The sequence below is a fragment of the Gymnodraco acuticeps genome, unplaced genomic scaffold, assembly GCF_902827175.1.
Source record: "Gymnodraco acuticeps unplaced genomic scaffold, fGymAcu1.1, whole genome shotgun sequence".
NCBI lineage: Eukaryota > Metazoa > Chordata > Actinopteri > Perciformes > Bathydraconidae > Gymnodraco > Gymnodraco acuticeps.
The window spans coordinates 1,922-27,442 of record NW_022992023.1 but is presented as its reverse complement, the minus strand read 5'-3'; the positions used below and the strand labels follow the sequence as shown (position 1 = coordinate 27,442).

At 41.0% G+C, this 25,521-nt stretch overlaps 1 protein-coding gene across 1 annotated transcript in view; it reads left to right on the top strand.

The window, feature by feature from the left end:
• Positions 1 to 24,140, top strand: part of slc5a6a (solute carrier family 5 member 6a) — a gene marked incomplete at its 3' end in the record, with an annotated part of 51,274 nt that extends 27,134 nt beyond the window's left edge. The window contains 15 exon segments of the mRNA XM_034201510.1: positions 14,229 to 14,435; positions 14,568 to 14,696; positions 14,698 to 14,786; positions 15,255 to 15,324; positions 16,473 to 16,524; positions 16,679 to 16,746; positions 17,085 to 17,239; positions 21,648 to 21,788; positions 22,093 to 22,222; positions 22,308 to 22,396; positions 22,736 to 22,848; positions 23,173 to 23,240; positions 23,394 to 23,480; positions 23,563 to 23,747; positions 24,037 to 24,140. Of these exon segments, the coding sequence (XP_034057401.1) occupies positions 14,310 to 14,435; positions 14,568 to 14,696; positions 14,698 to 14,786; positions 15,255 to 15,324; positions 16,473 to 16,524; positions 16,679 to 16,746; positions 17,085 to 17,239; positions 21,648 to 21,788; positions 22,093 to 22,222; positions 22,308 to 22,396; positions 22,736 to 22,848; positions 23,173 to 23,240; positions 23,394 to 23,480; positions 23,563 to 23,747; positions 24,037 to 24,140 (1,606 nt within the window).
• Between the last annotated feature and the right edge of the window lie 1,381 nt (positions 24,141 to 25,521).

The following is a 25,521-nucleotide window of genomic DNA, read 5'->3' as shown; positions in this document are numbered from 1 at the left end:
CAAGGGGCTTGTCAGGTCTCATGTTCATTGTGGTCACAAGCGGCCTGTCTTCAATGCTGAATGTTGAGTATGCCTCCGTAACTCTGAACAGGCAGGGATCTGGTAATGGCCCCACCATGCCTCTGTAGAATCCACTCCTACAAAGAATGGCAAAGACAATATAGCACATTAATGTGACAATAAAGGTTAGGAATACAGCACCAGAATTATGAATTTTAAAAACACAGGAAACACAATTTTCCAGCTAAAATGACCTTACTCCAGTCTGCACCATCCTATTTGGTACAGGCTTGGTGAAGACCATGGAGTTGATGGGCCCTGGCTTCACACCCTTAAGGAAAAGACAATTACTGTTCGTTGAGTCACTTTAAAACAAAAACTCTGTGAAAGATTACAAGTATTTGAACCTCATTGAAATTACCATTGTTCGCGGCTTGTGCCATTGCTGTTCCGATTCAGTACAGCTATGCACAGGTGGCACAACTGGCATGTTCAGTTCAGTGTAGTGTGCTGTTTGGAACAGCAATGCTACTGTGTGATTGCACAAAACAGTTCCTGCAGCACAGGAGCACTGGTTGTGCGTGAGCACCACTGGTGATGAATCACGAAGCGTTATCTAAAAAAGAGAGAAGAAATACTAGTGATTAGTAACCTCACTTGTTACTATGAGCCAGGAGGTTATTATGAGTAGAATTATTGGTTATTTTTACTGACCCATTATCCTAGAAGAAGCATGTATTCCTGAATGCTTAGTGTTACCCTCTTACCCTACAATACCACAATGAACTTTCTTTGGAAACTAAGATGCCTTGAAAATTGTATTAAAGCAGTTTTTACTATATATTTGAACCCCCAAACTTACACATCCATAATCAATGTAATAATATCTGACCAATCAGCTGTGATAAAGCAGGGAGAAGTAGGACACTGTTGAGATTCCCTTAAGGTAAACTAATGTTTAACTGAACTGAAACTCAATAAACAGGGGGGAACAGTGTCAATGCTGCCTGCCTACACTCAAACTGTGTGCTGTCTCACTCTTCCGCATTGACCTGTAGCACAAGGCTCTCACGCTGACCTGCCCTGTCAGCCTGTCTTTATTGGACACTGAATGAAGAAAAACAGAGCAACAGCGTTAGATCTATACTCACGTCAACACATCTATGGCAACATTGCTTTACAAAAGCTGATACCATTATGCAGTGTGGCTAACAACAAGATAACCTTGGCTAGGCTATAAGGCTATTAAACGATAGTATTTGTTAGCAAAATGGCTAATGTTTTAAAGAATTAACACCAGAAACAGTACATAGCGTTACCCAGAGCCCTATAGTAGTCTACTATAGTAGTAGTATAATAATAATAATAATAATAATAGTAGTTATACTATAGGGCTCTGGCGTTACCTAGCTTTTGACAGCTAATGTTAGCGTAACCCGGAGCATAAGCTAGCTGGTTAGTACCGGTTACCTTCTTACCTTCATAGTTGTGTATATATGACTCAGCATATAATTTGAAGCCTTTATCGAGTTTGCTGGCTGGGGCTTTAGTCGTCCGGCAAATCCGATGAACATCTGACATTTTTAATTTCGGAAGCTCTTGTAGGCAGCGGGTGTAGAAGGTCGTCATTTTCAAACAGGAAATGAATCGGCCGCTATGAGTAGAATGCGGAAGTGACTGTGCATGTAGCCTATTGGGACTACTATATGAGTGAGACTCAAATATCAGAAGTTCAGAACAAGTTATAGTAGTTTTTATTATTACTTCATTTACTTTACTCAGGATCACAGAGAGGAAACCAGTTTTAAGATGTTGAAAAGTTCATTAAACATAAAAAGGCATTTCATAGAAGTTCTGTTATTCTACATTTTGACACAAAGATTTTCTGATTTTACTGGAAATGTATATCAGTTCCAAATATAGGTTATCGGTCTCCTTGATTACTAATAATCGGTATGGGTATCGGCCTTGAAAAGCCATATCGGTCAATCCCTAATGTCTATATATGTAGACTTGTCATTACAAGTGGTCAGTGTGCATCACATAATGAAAGCGGAACTTGCAATAATCTCAGTACTACTGTACCTACTACCTCACTACCCGTTTCATAATCTCGCTCTATTCCCAGGGGCTTGTTTAAAGTTGGCAGGGCTTGACATAAGTCATTATTGGCCTGGATTCAAAGGAGATCCTGAATCCTACTATGTGGAAATCTGACACACACAGTTAATGTCTAATTTTCTATCCTGCCTTATTCCTTGTGACCTCCCCTCACTGTCATTGAACCTCTCTGCAGCTAACTGCCTCTTTGCTGTTCCTCTCATAAGTAGGGTTTGAGACTGCAGCTCAACAGTACACTCTGAGAGAAAACATGGTCTTATGTGTCGTGGAATATGATAGTTATTTTAAAATGAGCACAGCGAGGAGCTAAAAACTCAGGCCCCTAAAGTGAAAACTGTAAATGAACACTGATAAAGTATCTCTTGTAAAAATATAACAAAGGATAGTATTTTGTTTGGTTAAATTCATATGAACCCCATAAAAAATAAATGGCTGTTTTTGTAAAGGTGATTCATCTTTTGTAACAATATTTCTAATGCATTACTTATGTGTGGTACATTATTTTTCTCAGTGTTCACAGTGATTGGAAGTGGGAACAGAGAACTTTGGGGTGTCAGCTAGCAGCAACAGCTTCAACTCAGGGGACGGTTATTTGCTGTCTTTCTTTGGAGCTTTTACTCTACTATCCAAGTGTGAACAACTTGTATACTTTGTTGTTGGTATTTTTTATGACAAGTCTTTAAGTGTTTTTCAACCAAAACATGGCAGTTAGTAATAATGAGCTAATTCAGACAATTCTCAAATCAGTCCTTATTTTGTTGAAGTAGCCGGGGTTGGGTATACAGATGGTTGGGTGTACAGTATAAAGCATTTGTTTCCCATGTCACATTGTATCTCTTGTTAAGCTCATGTTTTACTGTATATTATTTAATTTCAGTAACCAGTGCATTAACATATTAATTGTAATTGTGGATCTTTTAACGGAAGATGAGTGGCCCTGTGCAGCATCAGTAATTGAAAGAAGTGAACCGAATTTTAAAGCAAGGACAAATATCTGTGGATTTTGACTGCAGTGTTAAGAGCAGTTTTGTTTTATTAGGTTATTCCCCAACCATGAACCTACTTAACCTTTATCTATTTCATAAAGCACAAAATACATTCACAACTAGATGCAAATAGAAGATGCCAAAAGGGCAGAATACAACCACCACTAAGTGGACTATGCCATCTTTTCCTTACTGTTGGTGGCCGTAGCTGAAAGTGTTACATTTAACACTCTTCTCTCAATCGAACTGGTTAAGGGCTAATGAAAACATGCATGAATAAAAAGCTCTGGTCTACACAAACACCAGTGGTGGGCCGTCAGGGCCAGCAAGGCCTTTCCTGCTTAGAATCCCTGACTAGATTCAAGGGTTTATTATAAAATGCATAGTAGCTACAGTGTAGTTATAGCAATCAAAATCTTAGGTCCCGAGCTCCTCCAACAATGCAGCATATTATATATAGGACATAAGACAACAAAAAAAAGAAATAGTGCAAAAGAAACAGAGTAGGAAACATTTGAATAAACTACTGTAGGTTATGTTGCTAGACCATTCTACAAGTAGTGCATATTAAGTTAACTATACATGTCAGAAAATAAATAAATACATAGCTAAATAATGCAGAGATTGTTGAAACTGACCAAGACAATGCAGGATTCTATGTACATGTAAATATAATAAAATATAAAAGAACAGAATGTAAGGTTAAATATTGTACAATGAAATACAATTAAATACTGTTTGATCCAGTGATAACTATAAGGATAATAAATTAAATACATTTTCAGATGCAACCAGGTGAATTTGTTGGGTTATGGAGGCACTTAACAGAGCTCAGGCGATTAACAGTCTTATGGTCTGTGGGATAAAACTGTCCCTGAGTCTGGTGGTTTTAGTCCTGATGCTACGGTACCGCTTACCAGACGGCAGCAAACAGAACAGTTTGTTCCTGGGGTGGTGGGGGTCTTTCATAATCCTGTGGGCTTTCTTCCTGAGCCGCTGGGAGTAGAGGTCCTCCATGGATGGCAGCTCCGTCCTGGTGATGTGCTGTGCAGTTTTCACCAACCTCTGTAGAGTCAGGATCCTCTCTGTGTTGCCCCTGTAGAAGGTGAGGATCCTCTCTATGGTGCACCTGTAGAAGGTCAGGATCCTCTCTATGATGCACCTGTAGAAGGTCAGGATCCTCTCTATGGCGCACCTGTAGAGGGTCAGGATCCTCTCCATGGTGCACACCGATGACGGTCGTGTCGTCCGCAAACTTCACGACTGTGTGGCCACACAGTCATGTGTGAACAGGGAGTAGATGAGAGGGCTGAGCACTCAGCCTTGAGGGGCTCCGGTGTTGAGGATCAGGGTGGAGGATGTGATGTTTCCCACCTGCACTACTTGGGGTCTGCCCATCAGGAAGTTCAGGATCCAATCTCAATCGCTGTTGAGCCCGAGGTCCCTGAGCTTGATGACGAGCTTGGAGGGCACAATGGTGTTGAAAGTTGAACTGTAATCAATGAACAGCATTCTCACAAATGCAGTGGCGTTTTTATATGTACAAAAGTGGTGGGGTACGAACAACTTAGATATGTATATAAAAGCTTCTGGTGCTTTTTTAAACACGTAGCTGTAGGCAATCCAGGGTTCCGATAGAGAGAGGGGGGGGGTATAAGGAAAACACAAGACACTCATCACCGAGGTCACAATATCAATCGATCCAGCAGAGCAATAGATCAACAAAATATATGACATAAAAGGAACTTACCAAAACTGAAGTAGATGGTCAACTTCATTCATTTTCTTTGCGTTTTACTGATTTGAATCGCTATAAGCTGCTCTCTCTTCGTCTCCTGTTCACATACACTTTTTGCGGCACACGTATTTACAGCCAATCAGCTCTCTGAATTATGAGATGACGTTTGGTGGGTATGGCAGCACAGTGTGTATGGTGATTATTTTTTTGCCTCACAAATTGAATAGAAAAATACTCTGAGCATGCGCAGTGTAGTTTTTACAGTACACGTTCATTTGAACAGCAAAGAGAGGGGCTTGCCCCACATCGCTCAACACGGCTCAATAGGCACACTGTACACACTAATTAGAAGAACGCAGACTAAAACAGCAATGTACAGACGAATCAGATGACTAAACATGATCTTAAAATATATTTGAACATTCCCTTTTTTGCATATTTTGGGAATTATCATTTGCATTATTTTCTGCTGACACTAGGTGAGTCGCCACTGCACATATGTCTTCCTCTGGTCCAGGTGTGAGAGGGCAGTGTGGATGGTGAGGCAGTGCCGATGGCGTTGTCTAACGTTTTAATATAGTCTTTCATTAACATGTATTAAGTTATTTTCGCTCGTTTGGGCTGCGTCCAGTAATGGTTGTGTTTATGCTGGAGCTTTTATCCAATCATATTTCAGTCAGAATGTGTTGCTGAGTCAAATAAATCTGCCCTTAAGCCTTCAGAATCAGCAGTTGTCTTGTAGCTTAGAATAAATGGCAATGAAACATTTGCAATGACCAATCGGATTTCGAGTCACCGGGGCCATCCAGCCGGCGTACGATGACGTCGGCATTTTCCTGTCCTCTGATTGGATTGTCAGTGGATAAACAGTGTCTAGTCCCGTTTTTGGTTGCGTTTCCACTAGGCCTAATTCCAGCCCAGGGCTTTTTTCTGGCCCGATAAAATCGTGGTTCTATCGGTGCCAACAAGCGGGCTAACAACCGGGCTGAATACTAAACTAGTGAGAGAATCGCTGGCCAGGGGGCTACAACTACAACAAGATGAACATATTTGACCGTGATTAAATTGTAATACACGTTTCAAAATGATGCCGAAGTAACAACATATTGATACCGGTTAGTAAAAACCATGAATTAATGCTTTGACAAGTCTGCAGACAGACGGCAGAGAAACACCTTTTAAAATGCGTGTTGTCTAGATGGAGATCGGCTAAGCTAACGCAATATATGCTCCGACCGTCCACACTCACAACAACGGCCTATACAGACATAAATAAACCAGCGACTGTATTCACCATGACACAGACAGTCTGTGGTTTGTACTTGTTTAACTTTTGTCTAGTTTCTGAACATATATGAGGAGCTGTGAGCTCTGAGGGTAACGGCTGATGTTGTTTTTCTGAAGATGACGTCACGGCTCCGCCTACACTGCGTTACTATAGATACTACCCCAGCTCCTAAACTGTAATGGAAGCGCAGCATTAAAATGAGCCGGGACTAACAAGGCCTAAAAAGGCCTAACAAACCCGTACTAAGTCGAGCGAGGCCTGCGGTGGAAATGCGCCATTCCAAGCAACGTTGCTTTTGAAAACTTTTGGGGAAACCCAAGTGGATCTACTGCATAAGGAACCATGCAAAGGGAAACAAGCTCCACAATGGTTTTTGTCAGAAATATGACTGGACAGACTGGACCAGGGGTTGGCAAACTTTTTGATATGAAGTGGGGGGGGGTTGAGGAGCTTGACGCTCGTCAACTATCAGCAGGAGGGTGGGGGAGCCTCGCTGCGGGGAAGCAGTGTGTGGACCTGTCAGTGCAACTTACATGATGCCGAATTTAACAAACACATTTAAATAATTGGTTTAAACGGCATAACAATAAGGACGACCATCCGTTCTGTGATTCTCCAGAGCACACATGTTATGATATTAGGGTCACGCAGAGTGAGATGAGATCGCTGTCCCTTTAAGAGAGAGAGAGGGGTGTGGCTTGTGTGTGTGTGGATGGTAGAGCGACAGTGAGAGAACCTATACATACAGTCGGCGTCGCGTCACAGTTGGGGGCGGGGCATTTCGAAGGGGAAAACCAGAGCCATATAATAGAAGAGTTACGACATCTCCGTTCACTCCAATGGACCACTTTTTTACAGCAATGGCGGATCGTGGAGCCTCTCAATCGTTCCCCGGAAGTTAGCGCCAAGGCTAGCAGAGCTGTAGAGTTGCAGCATAATAGACCGTTCGTGACGGACTTTTAAAGGTAAGAAGAAGTTTAAAGATTTATATTGCGGATATTATCAGTACATCTGATTCAAATTAATGTGTATTAAAGGATGTCAGTGAATTATCCCTAAATTAGTAGATTTAGGGAACGTTTACAGATAACAGATCAAGCTAGGATACCGAATCAAGTTAGTAACACACGTTGAACAGCCTTTTAATTGTAAATTCCGTTCTCTTAATGTCATTTCGTCCAACGTTGTTGAATTAAAGAAGAGGGGCTTCTAAACGGGATTGTATGCGGGGGTGGAGGGAGTTAAATATTAGATAAATATAACTTTGGTGCATGTAAGAGTGAGTGTTTTTAGCAGAGCCATATTGTGTCCTTGTGATTATGTTGATTATTACCTGTCTGTATAATGTTGCAGCTCAGCTGATTTTGGATTGATGGCAAAGGGAGAGGAACTTAAGTGAGAGTGAAAACACAAGTTAAGTTTAATACTACTGTTTTATATAAGTAAGCATACTAAACATGTATTCTATCACTGTATTATATAAGTAATCTTGTTAGTAACCTACTGTATGGCAGGTGGAGGGGCAGTGATGTTACAGGTGGAGGAGCAAAACTGCAAGACTGCAAACTCACAAGACAGAGAAATCAAAGTTTGTTCTCCAGAGAAGAGGTTGATTTCACTTCAATTTTTTCATATTTTCTAAAGATGTGGAAATGGCACAAAAAAAAACTTGAGAGCTGTAACCAAGACAACTGTAACAACATGAGTAGACAGCCACCAAGGTTTTTCAAGTCTCTCTCTTACTCCATTTTGCCAACCCAAACTTCCAGGTACATGACGGGACACCTTGCTTGTTTTTGTTGTTTGCGCTCCTCTGGCAGGTGGAGGGCAGTGATCCCTTCCCTTCTTCCCTCAATCTTTGAGACTAATGTAAGTAGAAGACATGGCACTGTAAATGTTCGAACATTTAAAATATTATACCACTTAAAAATAAGAAATATTACTTTTGTTACTAAGAGTTCATACTTATTATACCTGTGTCACCTTTCACACTATCACTGTGATCATGAGCTATGGGCTTTGTAGATACAGGTCCCGGGGTGAATCGTGGTGTCTCTTTTTGACCACAGGGCGATGCACGAAGATGGTGGGTATAGCCTCTGCTCTCAGCCTAGTCTTGCCCTTTTTTGTCTTGACAAACTGGTCTGCATCAAAATGTGCCTGCGGAGTGACTTTAGGTTACTTCACACACAGAACAACTCAGTTGTGTCTGCCCACATACATATTCCATAGTGGTTGAATACACAGTATTAGGAAACACTTTATACTTACTGGACATGTTATACTCATTACATACTGTATATACAATATGACCAAGAATGTGAGACAACTTTATAGAAATTCATATCACAACTGTTACTGATGCCATTTGTCATACTTTGTTAAACTCACAAATAATAAAGTTCCATAACTTCAGTTGGGAACAAAGACCACACCTTATCTCCCCAAGGCAATTTCCCATCCAATAGGTGTGCTATATAGGTGTGTATAACCCTTTCTCCTGTCTGTTTATCCCTCTTTCAGCACAAGAACCAGAGGGGGATTCAATGGAGCCTGAATACCTGCACTGAGACCCTCACCCTGCACCCTGAGTCTCAACTCTCAGTGTTTTTCAAGCCTTTCCCTGTTTTTTGTATTAAACAAAACATTAAGCTTTCCCAATGGTGTGGTTTTCGTTTTGTGAAAAAGTGCAAATGCAGTGTTTGTATATAAATCACATATTTTTTTGCTGTTGGTCGTGAAATTGCTCCTGCTTCCTCCGCTCTGTGTCAGTGGGGAAGCTGTACATTCGTACTCCTTTCTCGGAGCGATTTGAGCATCCCCAGGTAGCACAGCAAACCATGGTGGCGACTAGGAGGCAGCACAGCAAACCAGGACAACACGGAGGAAAAGGCACAGACAAACTGCATGATATGCTATTCAATGTTTATTGAATTCCATGTATTTGCAATGGATGTTCCTAAAACAACACATTTAACATCATCATCATCATGCTGCTGCTGCTAGTCCTTTGATAGTCACCTGTCGGTCTCCTGTCCTTTCTGAAAGCCATAAAGATGACATTAGTCATTTAGATAACTTGTGTCCTCAATTACCATGGTTACTGAAACTACCATGAATTTAAGAAAATGGTAGACATGAATCTAATCTGAATTTTAAAGCATTACTTTAGATCCCCTCCCTCTAAATATATCAAACATTAGAAAGTGATGCTCCTGACTACCATACAAGTTTAAGAAGATAATATTGGTTTTAAAGAATTCAAAGCTATAAATAAACAGCAACAGGCTCTTTAACCAAGGCACTGTTAGCCTAACATGTAAACTAGTTGTTCACACTAATCCTAATATTATCACTTAATATTAGCAAATTCTATTTTATTTTTAAAAACATATTGATGTAAATACATACACATATCGATTTGTTGTATAAATATTGCAAATCAAAACCTTTATTCACTAATAATTACCAAAAATCGTAGTTCTATCTCCTGTTATCAATGCATTCACATTGCCCGCCATGAACTTCCGGGGAACGATCCTCTTCTACATGAACCACGTGACGATAACCGTTTTTGGACTTCCGTTGTCGTAACTCTTCTATTATATGGCTCTGGGGAAAACAATCCTTTCCCCCTCAGCGCGAACCGGATGTGACGTTTTGTGGGCGTTCCCTCGCTTGCCGACTGTATCTATGGAGAGAACGTGTGTATGTTTCTGGAAGTGAAACGAGGCAGCAGAAAAACAGAGGTCTGTGATGTATTTTGTGAAACAGAAGAACAACTAAATAAATGCAATGGCCTCCCAAGAAGAGCTCGCCTCTCTCCAGTCATTTAAGCTAAAGTGGGTTATTGAACCTGAAGCTTGTTGCTTCTGCCCTCCTCGACTACGGTCTGGGAGCCGATAGGAAAGTTCAACACACAGATGGCCAGTCCGCCCCTTTGTAGCATATTATTTCGATGAGAGATGAGCAGATCGCCACTGGGCTTTCAACTAAAGACACAGCCACGCAAAAACTGCGGCATTTGTACAGCTCCTTATGGGTACTGCAATTAGTGAAGTGCTTTCCTCCGTGGCAGGGGCGGATCTAGACAAATATTCATGGGGTGGCAAGAGGGTGGCAGGAGATTTTGAGGGGTGGCATCCCCTGACAGAAGTATATGCTGATTTAAATCGCAATCATATCAATCAATTAGGGGTGTAACGGTACACGTACCCGTACTGAAATTATTCGGAACGGGCCCTTCGGTTCGGTACACGTGTGTACCGAACGAATATAGCGTTAAATGTAAAAAATTGAGAACATGAACAACTTTCTGGAAGTAATCTCAGGTATATATCATAGAGCGACCAAGTCATTTCATTGGACGAGAGGCATACTATGAGAGCTGGTCACAGGGATGCGTTCAAATATAGTCAGTAATTAGAGGAACTGTCGAAATGGCAAACGCAGATAAAGTTGAGCTGAAAATCCTCCAGCATCATTGAAGTCTCCGGTTTGGGATTATTTTGGTTTCTCAGTTACGTACAAGGATGACGGACAAAGACAGGTGGACCGAACCAAAGCTGTTTGTCGGCATTGTTCAACTAAAATTGGTTACGCGGCTGGCAATACATCACACTTGCACACTCATTTGAAAAGGCATCACCCGAACGTGAATATCACCGGTACCAAAAGAAAAAAGACTGAAGTGCAAACCCAACTCCCGCTAGCATTTAAGCCTCCACCACTCGCAGAAAGTTCAGACCGAGCCAAAGCTATTACAAACGCCAAATATCCTTATGTTGCCATGTTAGCAAAGCGCTACCTGGCTGTATCCGCTACCTCTGTCCCTAGAGAGGGTGTTCTCCACAGCAGGAGACATTGTTAGTGCCAGCAGATCTGCCCTGTCGGCAAGCAATATGGACAAGTTCATCTTTCTTTAAACAACATGAAAATACAATGACAAGCAAGTCCTAATGTCAAGCTGGCTGCTTAGGTACTAGTACAGTTCAAATACAGATTATTTCAGTTCATCGAAATGCTGCACCTTAATGTTTATTTTACTATATTTTGTATTTATTTGAATACATTAGTCACAGTTTAATAATAATTAAAAAATATATATATTTAATGTTTTGTGATAATTTTTTCTGCTGTACCGAAAACGTACCGAACCGAACCGAACCGTGACATAAAAACCGAGGTACGTACCGAACCTAAATGTTTGTGAACCGTTACACCCCTACAATCAATGTTAACTTGGAAAGCCACAATATTAATATTTTAACTCAATCACATAGGTGATATTATTGTGGCACATCAGTAAAGCCTTACATATAAGGTGGCAGACGTAATTTAATGAATTTTAACTGAACAATAATGAATGAGTTTGTCTCACTCTTAGACCAGCAGGGGAACCAAAACAGACTGCTGCAATAAGTACATTAATTAACTGTCTCATCGATGTTTGTCTGAATGAATATGATAATATTAACAATCATATTATTCCTATCAGCTGTCAATCACTGTTAATAAATAATAATAATAATAATAATAGATTTAATTTGTTAGTGTTCTTACAGGTGCTCAAAGACGCTTTACAGATATAGTGAAGAACTGTTATGATTCACATATTCATTTATTATTGAATAAACTATATTTTTTGGAGGAGTTAATGATGAATGTTCATCAAGATGCTTGCTCACCCTCCTTCAAAGTTGAAAAACAAGTAATTATATCATTATTGATATACAGTTACAACCTTGACTTTACATCAGAAAGAACAAACATTAAAGAAGTGACTAACTGCATCAGTTAGAGTTAAAAAACGTGTATTCAGCTAAAACATCGCTGCAGTTATTATCCAGTGGAAGGTCCTTACCTACTGGCCTAGTTAAATCAAAGTGGTTACTTTCTGTTGGCTGGGCAGTGTAGTTTTACACAACCGTCTTATTTTACTTTCTCAGGACTTTAAAACAGTTTTTTTGGGGGGCAGACCCCCTCAAAGAAAAAATATATACACGCATACAAGGTCATCATCTTAACAGTTTGTTATTCTCATCGAGTCATCCGTGAGCAGAGCATCAAGTTGGCATGTCTATTACAGCTGAATGCGGCGATTACTATTTTGTTCAGCAAAACGCCTCACAAACTTATTAAGATCAACAGCTGTAGTGCGTTTTGATTCATTGCTGAGTACAGCCAAACTTGACATTCTCTTCTCTGTCATTGTAGACCGCAACTACCTCATTCCTTCAGTGCTTGGGTCCGAAAGGCTTCTCGTTTTGCGCCGTCCCCCGGTTCAAGTGAATTCGCCACCAATCATATTTCCACTCTCGCGCCAGGACCGGGGGAGGGGTTACATTACGTCCATCTTGTGCTGCATTCACTTGCACTCGGACATTAGAGACTTTCTCTCATAAATGTCCGATGAGCCACAACTTTTCTTTCAAAACAAAGATGCCAACTGGGGTGGCAGCTGGGGTGGCAAGGCTATTGTTTAGGGTGGCAGTTGCCACCCCATGCCACCCCGGGTAGATCCGCCCCTGCTCTGTGGTGGTGAAACGATCAACACCACGGAAGAAAGCGGCAGCAAGTCACCTGGAGATAAAGAGAGCGGGGCTGCGCTGTGTGCATGGCTTCCTTCTGCAGGTAACGGGGAGACACGCTCTGGCGGCGGTCTCGTTCAGGATCCGAAAATACAATTTAAATATGTTGCACACTTATTCCACTTATTCCTAGTATGCCACTGGTTACGGTGCCGCGTGCCAGGGGTTGCCGACCCCTGGACTGGACTCTTAGTGTTAGCCTGTGTAACCAGTCTGATATGTGTGAAAACTGGACCAGTATTCCAGGTTCTTAAAGGATGGGTAATAAATGAAGTTGAACACCAGAGTGAATGGAGTGACTAGCCTACTGAGATTTCATGAAGAATATATATATATATATTGGCACAGGAATAAACAACAGTCTGCCGGCAGTAAATATTTTAAATTGTTTTTAAAGCGCTTTACACTCGAGTGCACCCCAAAAACAAAAAAATAGTTCTTTGTTCGGTTCCTTTAAAGTCCTCTCAAAATCCTACCACTGGTAGCAGAAAGATGAGTAGTTCAGGTTATCAATGGTAGCTCGCCATCCCGGAATCCAGAATCCAGAATATTCTGATCTAAGGGTATCGTAAAAACCCAGCCTGTGTAACACAACACAGCTTAAAATATTGCAAATGGTAAATGGAGTTATATCGTGTTTTATCCAGTCTTTAAGACCCCTCAAAGCGCGTTCACCCATTCACACAGAGCAGTGTATGTTACTCTAGGAACTAACATGCATACACATTCACACACCGTTGGCCATGCCATCGGGAGCAACTCAGGGTTAAGTATCTTGCCCAAGGATACATCGATATGTTGACTGCATGGGCTGGGATCGAACCCACAACCTTCTGGTTGAAAGACAACCACACTCCCTCACAGCCACAGTCTCCCCAAATGCATCTTAAATAACACATTTAAATGGTTGAACCATAATATGGAAACTGTTGCATTGTAAATAAAAGATTCATTCTACATGCCTACTATTAAACATTAATGCTCAAAGAATTTTAGTAAACAAAATAACTGAAAACTCAGATAATCAGAGTAATTGAACACTTCTTGAGGAAAGAAAAGAGGATAGATTTTTTGTACAAATAATCACTTTTGGTGAGTATAGGCTATAATGAATGGCTTTTATTTAAATGTTTGGATATTTATTTTCCATTTGATCATTTTACAAAGTAAATATTGATGCTTCTGCTAGAGATTATGTATGTGGCTGCAACAAAAGGAGATTTGTATTATTTGGGTTTCTTGCTTTATTAATTGATTTTCGCTACATCAGATACCTGTCTCTGATGAAACGCCTTGTTATTCTGCGTTTCTGTACAATATTGCCTGGCCCGTTACTGATGAACACATATTACTCTTGCTCTGTAGTGCTTTTTTACAAAACTTAAAGATGAAAGAAAATAGTTGAAGACAAGATAATCACTGCTAATTGTTGAGTTTACATCTGAACCACTGCTACCCAGTTCTTTGTGCGAGGAAGTTAACTTACCCTGTTGTTTCCTTTCCAGCTCTCACTGAGTCTTCCTATTGGTGAAGTACTCTCTGTGTTGTCGTGATCACTCCCCTGGCCCCCAGCATCCACTGTCATCATGGGAGGGGTAGTCCAAATGCACTTCACCACAGTGGACTACGTCATCTTTGCCCTACTTTTAGTAGCCTCAACTGGCATCGGACTCTTCCATGCTTTCTCCGGTGGACGCCAACGCACAACACAGGTAGACTTCAAACATACTTCCCTTACTTTGATTCTTAACCAAATAAGACGACAGGGTCAATTTTAAGCTTTTAGGGGCACACTATGTTTTTGTATTTGATAGTCTTGACACTAATATGCTGTCTGTTTCTAGGAGTTCCTGATGGCTGATCGCTCCATGAGCTGCCTGCCTGTGTCTTTGTCCCTGCTGGCCACTTTCCAGTCGGCTGTGGCCATCCTTGGTGCTCCATCTGAGGTGTACACCTTTGGGACTCAGTACTGGTTTCCTGGGCTGCTCCTACTTCTTAGGCCTGCTCATCCCGGCTCATGTTTTCATACCAGTTTTCTATAGACTTCGTCTGTCCAGCGCGCTTATGAGGTACACACAACATGCACATTTTTCGGAATGATTGTCTGCACGTTTTTTCAGGTTTTCAAGATATCAGAGCTTAAAAATATGTATCAGTCCTCTTATCTCTGCTTGCCATTGAAGTTCAACAGAAAAACGCATGTTCTTGTCTCAAGACTGAACATATTTAAAAGGTTAGGGTTATCTCCTTCCGGTCTGGCTGTTTCTCTCATGAACCTCAAGTACACAAATGAGAATTGACCTGATAACAGTACTGCACTGATGTCCTGTGAACAAAAGTTTAAATCTGAGATCAAATCTGGTTTGGAAAAATCTGGCTTTGAAAAATCTGGCTTTGATATTAAGGCTCTATATTTGCAGCTCTGATCCTGACAAACATCCACAATCCGAACATATGTCACAAAATGACTGAATTCATATTTTAATTAGCCATTTGTTTATGTCTTTTCCCTTTGACATTGTCTCCCCTCGACAGTATCTGGAGCTGCGCTTTAACAAGACGGTTCGCATATGTGGGACTGTGACCTTCATCTTTCAGATGGTATCCTTGTTTGGCTCATGCTTCCTTTGTAAATTTGTTTTCTGGGGTTTTATGCCAACCCCTTGCAGGAACAAGGGAACTTATTGATGCTACTTCTGATAAAATGACCACCACCTTGGGCGTTATATCAGCTAAATGGAAGTTTTTAGTAAAGACAATAATTATTTGACCCAGAAAACATAAATGTATTCCAAGTTCCCATTTAATAAAGCAAGCAGACCATTAAATTAAGCTGTTGAGATAGTAAAACATTGATTAAGAAAGGCAAAAACAGCAATAAAAAAGTTTATCTAAAAAAATGCCACTTTGAGAATTGTACAGATATAACAGTGCATTCATTGGCTTATTATATTGCAGCCTAGCTGAAACCTTAGCCCAAATGAACCCTCAAATGTGTTATGTGATTTGTATTCAGTAATTTCAGGAACTCATGACATTTCATTAATAGTGTGAATTGTTATTATCAATGCCAATCAACACAATTATTAATTGCCCAAAATAAATACAGAAATGTGTAGAAACAATTTTTGATGGTGAATTGCTTAAAGGTAGGGTATTTAAGTTTGAGAAACCGGCTCGAGATCGCTAGAATTTGAAAATACACGACCGGAGAAAATCTGCCACTTCCTTATAGAGCCCCTCCTCCAATACACACAAACGTGCACATAACCTGTGAGATAAGTTTGTGCACAGATGGAAGGCTGACAGGCAGGTAGGCCATCCAGTTATTTTAGCCGGCTCAGATGATTGGTCGTGCTTTTTACAGTACTACGGCTTCCACAGATGACATTTTTTAATGGATTTTTTGTCAAAGCACTTAAGATATTCATTGCTATCGGGATGTTAAGAGCATTCCATGGAATATAACAAGCTGGTTTCTCAAACTTACATATCTACCTTTAAATGCTATTTTTCCTTGTTTACTAGCAAATGAAGCGTAGTTGTTGGCAATGAACATTCTGAGTCTCAGGCTCCCCAACAATGCAACATGCCATATTCCAAAAATGTTATCTTAATCTATTTCCTCAGTGTCAGAACTTTTTAAATGTTGACAGGTATAATCTGATATATGAATCATGACCTCATGAGTTCAGCGTTTTTTTGTGACTTTCCCTGTTCTGTAATGTTTATATTTTCTTCTTCTGCAGGTCATTTATATGGGGGTTGTACTGTATGCCCCGGCATTGGCACTCAATGCAGGTAGGACTAGCATTTTCTTTAAATATTTGACCACAACATTATCAAATCATTTTTACATCAATAGGTGCCAACGGTTACTGATTGAATGCAGTAAGAGTTGTAGTTCAGTAATGTGTGTGCCGGTTTTGGTAATACTCTGTCTGATCACTTGCAGTGACAGGCATTGACCTATGGGGGGCAGTACTGGCCATGGGCTTGGTGTGCACTCTTTATACTGCTCTGGTGAGTACCTTAATCTTACCTCATCCCAGGGATAATTTCATCAGTGATTATTGAGACAAAATATTGGTCAAAAACAAAGAAAAGCTCAATTTATTTAAACAAGAACATATATATCTTGTGTACATCTAATAATCCAATCCAATCCAATAATGTAGAGGAGGAAGGAGGTTCTTGTCAATAACTTATTTTTGCTTTAATTACTTTATTATTTTTATTTTATTGTCTTCGGTTATTTGAACATATATATCATTCATTCCAATCAATGCACACTTTAGCAGATTATTCCTAATGATAATCATTTTGATATATTAAGTGGATCCACTGCTTCTTTGTCCCAGGGCGGTCTGAAGGCAGTAATCTGGACCGATGTGTTCCAGACAGTGGTCATGTTTGCAGGCCAGCTTGCGGTCATCGTTGTGGGGGCCAATCAGGCGGGGGGCATAGCAGAGGTGTGGAGGAAAGCGACCAATGGCAGTCGCATTGCTGGTCTGGAGTGAGTAGTCTGTGTCCTCCTTCCTTTTACATGTCACAGTGTATTAAAGGTCCCCTTATCATGCAAAATGCACTTTTTGATGTCTTTTATACATAAATATTTGTCCCTGGTGTGTAAGGAGACTCACAATGTGTCCGAAAATACAACCCTCTCTTTCCTCCTTACCCACATCTCTAAAAACGGGACAACGGAGCTGTAGATTTGCTGCGGTCATGACGACGTTACTAAAATGTGGGCTGGCTTTACACCTATAGCCCTATCAGAAACATTGCTGTAACAGAAACAATGTGTGACGTTTTGGAAGTAATATGGTCTGTGTTTACATTAGCAAGCATCGCTAACACCCAGAGCTAACCTGTTCTGGAGAGAGTATGTGTAAAAAAGCAGGATATAAAATGAAACTCACCTCAAGAGAAAAAGCATTTGAGATCCAAATTGTTTCAGAAATAATCCTTGATGCTGTTTGAGACCTATAATATATGCCTACAAATAGTATAATAGGAGAGCTTTAAACCTAAAGGCAAGCTTTATTTTACTAAAACTGATTTTTAAACAGGAGGACCAGGCATGGTAAAAAAATATTAAAAGGAAAACAAAACAAGAAAATAAAACGGAATAACTTGTTTAAAATGGATAGCAGACTAGGAAAAATTACAGATTTTTGGACAACGTGACGGCAACCATAGTCACAGAACTAATCACACTGACAAGCCACAGCTGGAGAGGACAGGCAAAAACACAAGGGCAGCAGGTGATGAGAAACAGGTGGGTCGGATCAGGGCGGGGCAGACAAACAGTCAAGTGGGAAAAAAACTCAGGAAGTAAGGTAAAACACAAGAAAACATTTCAAAACAAAACAGGAAACGTGAAACACAAAAACCAAGATTAGGACAAAAATACTCAGACTTTTTTTTTATTAATAAGGAGATCCTACTTACAAAAAACAGAACCATTTTAAGATGTACAATAATGGTTTATTTAATCATAATTCTCATCATAGTGCATTGTTTAAAGGTCACCTATTATGCAAAATCTACTTTTGCATGTCTTTTATACATAAACATGTGTCCCATCTGTGTAAAGAGATTCTGAAAGTTTTAGGAAAAACCATTCACTTGACCATTTGTTCTGATCCATTTATATAAAAACCTGTCTGAAAATGAGCTGATCAGATTTTGGCCACTTTATGATGTCATAAAGATTTTTTGGCTTGTGTAACCATTAGCCAATAACCAACCAAGGTAACACCTGTCCTTGGGGTAAACCTGCGGAGAGAAAGTGTTTGAGCTCCATACTGTTTCAGAAATAATCCTTGATGTGGTTTTGAACATGATATGGCGTTTAATCACGGCAGCGTTTAGCTGAGTATCTGGGTAGAATTCTCCTGTGGAGAAATGTAAACGATTTTACATTTTAACACCAAGATTTTCTGATTTTACTGCAAATGTATATCGGTTATCGGTCTCCTTGATTACTAATAATCGGTATCGGCCTTATAAAAGCCATATTGGTCGATCCCTAGTAGTAATTACCCGAACTGCATTAGTAATGCAAGTAATACGTTACTGAACTCCATACTGTAACACGTTACGCCCAACACTGCCTGCTGGGACTCACCTTAACCCTGAACTAAAGGTAGCAATGCATAGTGTTGAACTTCCTGTCGGCTCCCAGACCGTAGTCGAGGAAACGGGGGGAGATAACTCTCTGTCGTCTCCCAGGGCAGAAGCAACACGCTTCGGGTTCAATAACCCATTTTATCGGAAAGACTGGAGAGAGGCGAGCTCTTCATTCGTTGCATTTATTTAGCTCTTCTGTTTCGCAAGATCACGGACCTTCCTTTTTCTGCTGCCTCGTTATTTCTAGAAAACATGTATCCTGCTCGGTCTACCATACCATGCCCGCGCACACATGCAGGCGCCACACCCCTCTCTTAAAGGGGTAGCGATCTCACTCTGCATGACCCAAATGTCATAACGATATAACGAAAACATCTCGTGAATTTGTTGCAACTGCCTCTTGCCAGCGCTACCCTGACGCCTGTTTTAGAGGTGAGGCGCAGGAGGAAGTAGCTTCAATGGGATGTAGCTTAAGCCCTGCCTGCCTGCAGGAGGGGTTGTGGTTGAAGTCAGAATGGGTAAAGCTTCGCATGCGATGAGGACCCGTTCCGCGTGAAGCCGGAAGCGCCGCATTTGAGCGGCCCTGATGTTAGTGATGCCCTCTTGAGAGACTGAAGGCGTGCGTCAATTGTTTGCGTGAAGTAGCCAATTTCCATTAGCCGGAGGAACTCCCGTGGAGCCCGATTTCCTTGTCTTTCCCTCCCGCGTCCGGGTTTGCGGGGCGGCCGGCTGGAACCGCTAGCCGACTGGGGAACGCCGCCTGTAGCTTAATCCGCAAACTGCGGAGCTGATGAATAATGCCTGGAGCTGGGACGAAGCCCTACTGCTGCTTGTGCATTGTGTAACACCCCTGATCACTTATTGAGATAACGTGTGACACCCGATGATATTTATTGTCTTCCTGATTGAACTTACGCTGAGCTACATTTCCAGTTGCGAGGGACGAGTTAATGATTCTTGTGATCAAGGGGCAAGTAGAGGGCATACAGGCTTTAACGAGGGCAGTGGGGATAGGATATGTAATATATTACTTTTTTTCAGTAACGACCCCATCTCTGGGTATGAGGCATGGCTAGAATGGGTTCTGTTTGGTATTTTGAGCAAAACACTTCAGAGACATGTTTTTTTATATATCTGAAATAGGGATGCTCCGATTGATCGGCCGCCGTTCGATATCGGCTGATATTCGCTCTCTGCCGATCGTTCGGTGCTCTCTATAAATGCTGATAACTGTGTTTGTTATTCTCGCGTCCAGGAGAGAAGCTTTAAAAAAGGAGACTAAATGGAGTCTCTGAGAAGGTTCAAATGGGTACTTTAATTAAAAAAGGCGCGGGTATGTTACAAGCAGAATATTGTTCAGTCAGAAAAACAGCTGTGTTCTGGCTCTCTTGAGCGAAGGGAAGAGAGCGAGTACCACTTTTTCAGCTGTTAAATATCCTCTGCTGGCTCCTCCCTGTGTGCCGGTTGGCGCTGCTGGGGGCCGGCCCTCCACGTCTCCAATGTTCGTTGTTGCGCATTACAGAGGACTCAGACATTGTACATTAAATATATAACTAAACACGCCTTTTCTCCTCCTTATCTCTTTCATGACTTTTCATTTAATACATTTTAAACGCTGTAATCAATACTCCAAAAATACAGGAAATACTTCACGGCTGGTTTCATTTCCGGTAGTTCCGGATGTTGTCACATGCTACCCACGTCTGTAAATAAACGTATTCAAATAAACTGTACCTTCATTTGATATTCAGCAATAATAATATCTCGACGTCTATAGTTGTAGTGTTGAAATCAGTAGGTTTCGGTGTGCATATCGTGTCATATCGCTACTAAATTCACCTCTATAGTAAATGGTATATTAGCCACATGCTAAATGCTAACCGGAGATGAAGGATTTTCTGAATAAAAGCTTAACAACTGGTTGTGCACAAGAACTTCTGGTTTTTAAGTATAAAACAGCATTTAAACTGACGGTATGTTTAAGGTACTTTATGCCATCAAAACATTGATTTTAATTTCTAACAATGCCAATCGGGAGAGCCGATCACATGACGTAAAATACATGACACTTTTCTCTGTGCGTGGCAAAACAAGCTCGCCAAAATGGCTTCACCAGTCTGGCAGTATTTTAAGGTGTCTGAAAAATACAGTAAAATAACGGTATGCAACGTGTGTGAAGCAGAAATCCTGCAGCTACGCCCGCTGTGACGGACCGGTGAGCGGAGCAAAACACACACTAAGAGTTAGACCTAACACACTTAGCTATTTTATCTACCTCTGGAACAAGCTAAACTAGTGATAAATATATTTATTCTTCACTGTCGGGTCACTCATTACTGGATCAGTGAGCTGCATGAGACAGATAGGGACCGGCTGTCAGGGGAGGGAGAGAGGGAGAGAGGAAAAGAGAGCGCTTCCGCTAATTTCTCCCGTGTTATTCTCCAAAGTTAATGTAAACTTGAATAATGTACTTCATTTGAATGTACTAATTATGTTGGTTGTTGTTTGTGGAAGCGCCAGTGAATGAGCCCCATTAACTGAGCCCCATTAACTGAGTTTTAAACATCCCTTTAAATGGAAGATCCCCATAGCCCCCACCCACTTGATAGGATCGGCGATCGGATCGGCGATCGGTATCGGCCGATACTGATTCCGGCGATCGGCCCCAAAATTGGCGATCGGAGCATCCCTATCTGAAACCTATAATATATGCCTAAAAATAGTATAATAGGAGAATTTTAAGGTATAGGCCAAGACTATCATGTTATATTGATTCTATGCCTCCGTAGCCTGAACCCCGACCCTTTGGAGCGCCATACCTTCTGGACACTAGGTGTGGGAGGAGTCTTCCTGATGTTGGCTCTATACGGGGTCAACCAGGCCCAGGTCCAGAGGTACCTCAGTTCTCGTACGGAAAAAGAGGCCATTATGTGAGTACCATCAATGTCTCACAGCAACGTGCTAGGTCAACCCTTTCTGTTTTCTAAGAAGATGATGCAATGACTGTTGCATATTTGATCTTGGAGTTAAGGAAAAAACATTAAATACAAAAAAGCAGAACCATTTCAAACTGGACAAACATGTTCAAAAGCATACTGCTTTTGCACAGGCTATCTATTTGTAATTACTGCTAATTTGTGTAAATATTTTACAGTTTTTATATTGTTACATTGTGTACCTTTTCTATGATTTTCTTTATTGTTAACAGTCTTCTTGTTTGCCATATCCTTCTAGGTCCTGCTACATAGTTTTCCCATGCCAGCAGATTGTCTTATGTTTAGGTTGTATGATGGGGCTGGTCATGTTTGCTCGTTATGGAGAGGATAGCCCCCTGGACAAGGGCTTTGTCAAATCTAATGACCAGGTTAACATTAATTTGTAAGGAATAATGTGTCTTTGTTATATTTGGCTTTTGGAAGTACATCCTGATGTTGTGTTGCTTTGTGCAGATGGTCCTGTACTTTGTGATGGACGTGTTCAAGGATCTGCCCGGGCTTGCGGGACTGTTTGTAGCCTGTCTCTTCAGTGGAGCTCTCAGGTAAATGAACCAACAACAAAGCAACAACAACAACAACAAACAACAACAACAACAACAACAACTCTAAACTTGCACTACTCATCATTATGTCTTTGTCAGTTATAATTTATCATGTCATCCTTTTGAAATTGAATAGGGAATTTCACTGTTTCCCAAGAGTGTATTTTCTAACATCAGCTGGACATGAAATGAGTATTGCTCATTTTTAGAAAGTTTCTTAAAACTACAGTATATACATCAATACATCAATATCCTAAAGACTTGTGATGCAAAGAGAAGACATATAATGTGTTACAAACTCCCAGTTGTTAATTGAATCCCATTATTGTCTCCTTCCAGTACTATATCATCAGCCTTTAACTCCCTAGCGACAGTAACCATGGAGGACCTGATTAAACCTCATTTTCCAAACATGACTGAAGCCAAAGCTACGCTGCTGTCCAAGGGACTCGGTAAGACAAGTGCTTTAATGAACTTATTGTACCTTTCCCAATAATTTTTGGCATGAACTACTAGATACTGTAGTATTAAATACCTTGATACTGTTGAATATAAAATATGTTTGTAGATTTAAATTGTTCTCATTTCCTACTGTTACTTATCAGTAACAGTCTATAGCCAAGCATACTGTGTTTTATAAAGAAGTCTAGATACTCAAATGCTGCTTACAATGCTAAGTTCAGTTTATACTTGAACCTACTTTTCAGTATATAACCTGCTGATGATGTAGCATGTGTAAACAAAAAACATTTCTTTCTAACGCTCTTGGCCCACAGCTTTGGTATATGGCCTGGTGTGTCTGGCCATGGCCTACGTCGCCTCTATTATGGGATCTGTTCTGCAGGTAACTCAATCTTGACATGAAGAAAAATGACATTCTCTAAAATAGTTTAAAAGGAAATAGTCAGTAAAGTGTTTTGTTTATTTAATGCAGCCGTTCAGTGCAGTTACCTATCACACAATGATCGACACCTTTACCCATGTTCTATGTCCTCAGGCAGCCTTCAGCATCTTTGGGATGGTTGGTGGTCCTCTGCTTGGCCTCTTCTGCCTTGGATTGTTTTTTCCGTGGGCAAACTCTACTGTGAGTTCTTTCATTTGTGCTTTTATTTTTTACAACTTGGTTCAAGATGAGGTTTGAACAAACCCATGTATTACCTCTACAGGGTGCACTGGTCGGGTTGGTAGCAGGCCTTGCCATGGCCTTCTGGATCGGCATTGGTAGCTTTTTGCTGCGCATGTCTGAGGCCAACGCAATGGGAGCCCTCAACGCCACAAATCTGCCCCTGTTTGACAACATGACCACCGCTGTCATGACCCCACTGGTCAGCGCCACCACAGCCAAGCCGAGGTAACGCATGCAGGCTGCAGTAGCTTGTAAATAGGAGGGTCAACAGTTTAAGTCCCTGCACAGACAAGTAGCTGCCCACTGCTTCTTGGATGGATAAAAGCAATGTCTAAATGTAACTGTTGGTTATGTGCATGTGTATATGTGTGACAATTAACGTTTATTTACTTTGCATTTAAAGTTACTGCATTTATTTCATTTAACACTATAGGTAACTGCATATGGTCAGTCATGTAATGATCATCGGTTAGTGCTAACATCGTTCTGTCTTTCATCTTCCCCTTTCCTTCAGGCCGACAGGTGTGGAGGCACTCTACTCGCTATCCTACATGTGGTATAGTGCCCACAACTCCGCCGTGGTGGTGGTAGTGGGACTTTTGGTCAGCTTGCTAACAGGTACACACTACATTATTTGATTGGATGTTCAATTCCAAGACTGTATGGACTAGGGATGTAACAATACCAAAAACTCACGGCATGATAATATCACGATAACAAGTCCACGGTACGATATTTATCACGATATTGGTATTTGTGTTACGTAACGTTCCAATTGGACAGTTTGTTTTGTCTAACAGTAAATCCCCTGGGTCTCCAGTGCTAAAGCAACAAAACTGAACAAGGCCCAGCGGAACAACTGGAAAGCAACCCCATAGTAGGAGGAGAGAGATCTTGCATGTAAGAAAGGCTATAAGACTAAAGAAAGAGCAGGCAGAGCAGCAAAGGAGACATTGAAGATCCGACTAGTGGACTTCAAGAGCAACTATGCAGACTGAGAAGGGCTGGTCTCGTACTGAGGACGAAGAAGTAAGCCAGGCGTGTTTATTTTATTAAGGACCAATACAGGTTGACATAAAACCTTTTGGGTGAAGCAAAACAAGACAATGCTTTTAATTTAATGTTTTTGTTTGCGGTGAAGATGACTCTTGATTTTTGTAAAACTGACAATACAGAAATAGGAATATAAATGAGTGACACTGGACTTGTTTCCATTGCTTTCCAAAAAACGGAGCTGTTGCAAAGTTTCCAGGGGGTGCTGAAACAACACTCATTTGGTAAGAAAAGTTGTTGGGGTTAGTACTTCATGCATATCTGGGTCAGTATACACAGAGACAAGGGGTCTTGCGTTGATGATCGCCACCACCTCTGCCATTAAAGTGCTCAGGACTTCATGTGTAAGATGTACTGGTCATGTCTGAAGCAGCATTGCATCCAGAATGCGCCTGGCTACACCCATGTGGGAGGCAGTCTAGAGCAGGGGTTCCCAACCTTTATTGTGCCAAGGACCGGCAGATACATTAAAAAAAAATCGCGGACCGGTTGTCAATTTTAACTGATTTTATTATTTACTCACCAGCAGGTAGCAACAAAGGCTAATTGTATGTAACAGCCTGAACAAATACTAGAACAATATGCATCCAAAACATATTAACAACGTTTAAAAAAAAGAAAGAACCGGTGTCGTTTTTTTGTTTTTCAGAAAATACGATGTTATTCAGTTTCAAAACGGGAAAACAGATAAATCAACATTTTGGTTTTGTTTGTATGATTTACCGATAATGTTGGGAATGCTGGGAAAACGAGGAGAAGGCGCATTGTGTGAGTGTGACACTGGCATTTGTTTTCAGAAGATATTATGATCAGGGCCGTCCCTGGCCAATTTGAGGCCCCATTCAAAGTTATATGATGAGGCTCTCTGTTTCGCGAGCGTGGCGATGCTAGTGGAGACTCGCAGCGGCAAAACCGTGCCGCGCCACACTAATTGCGCTGCATAAGC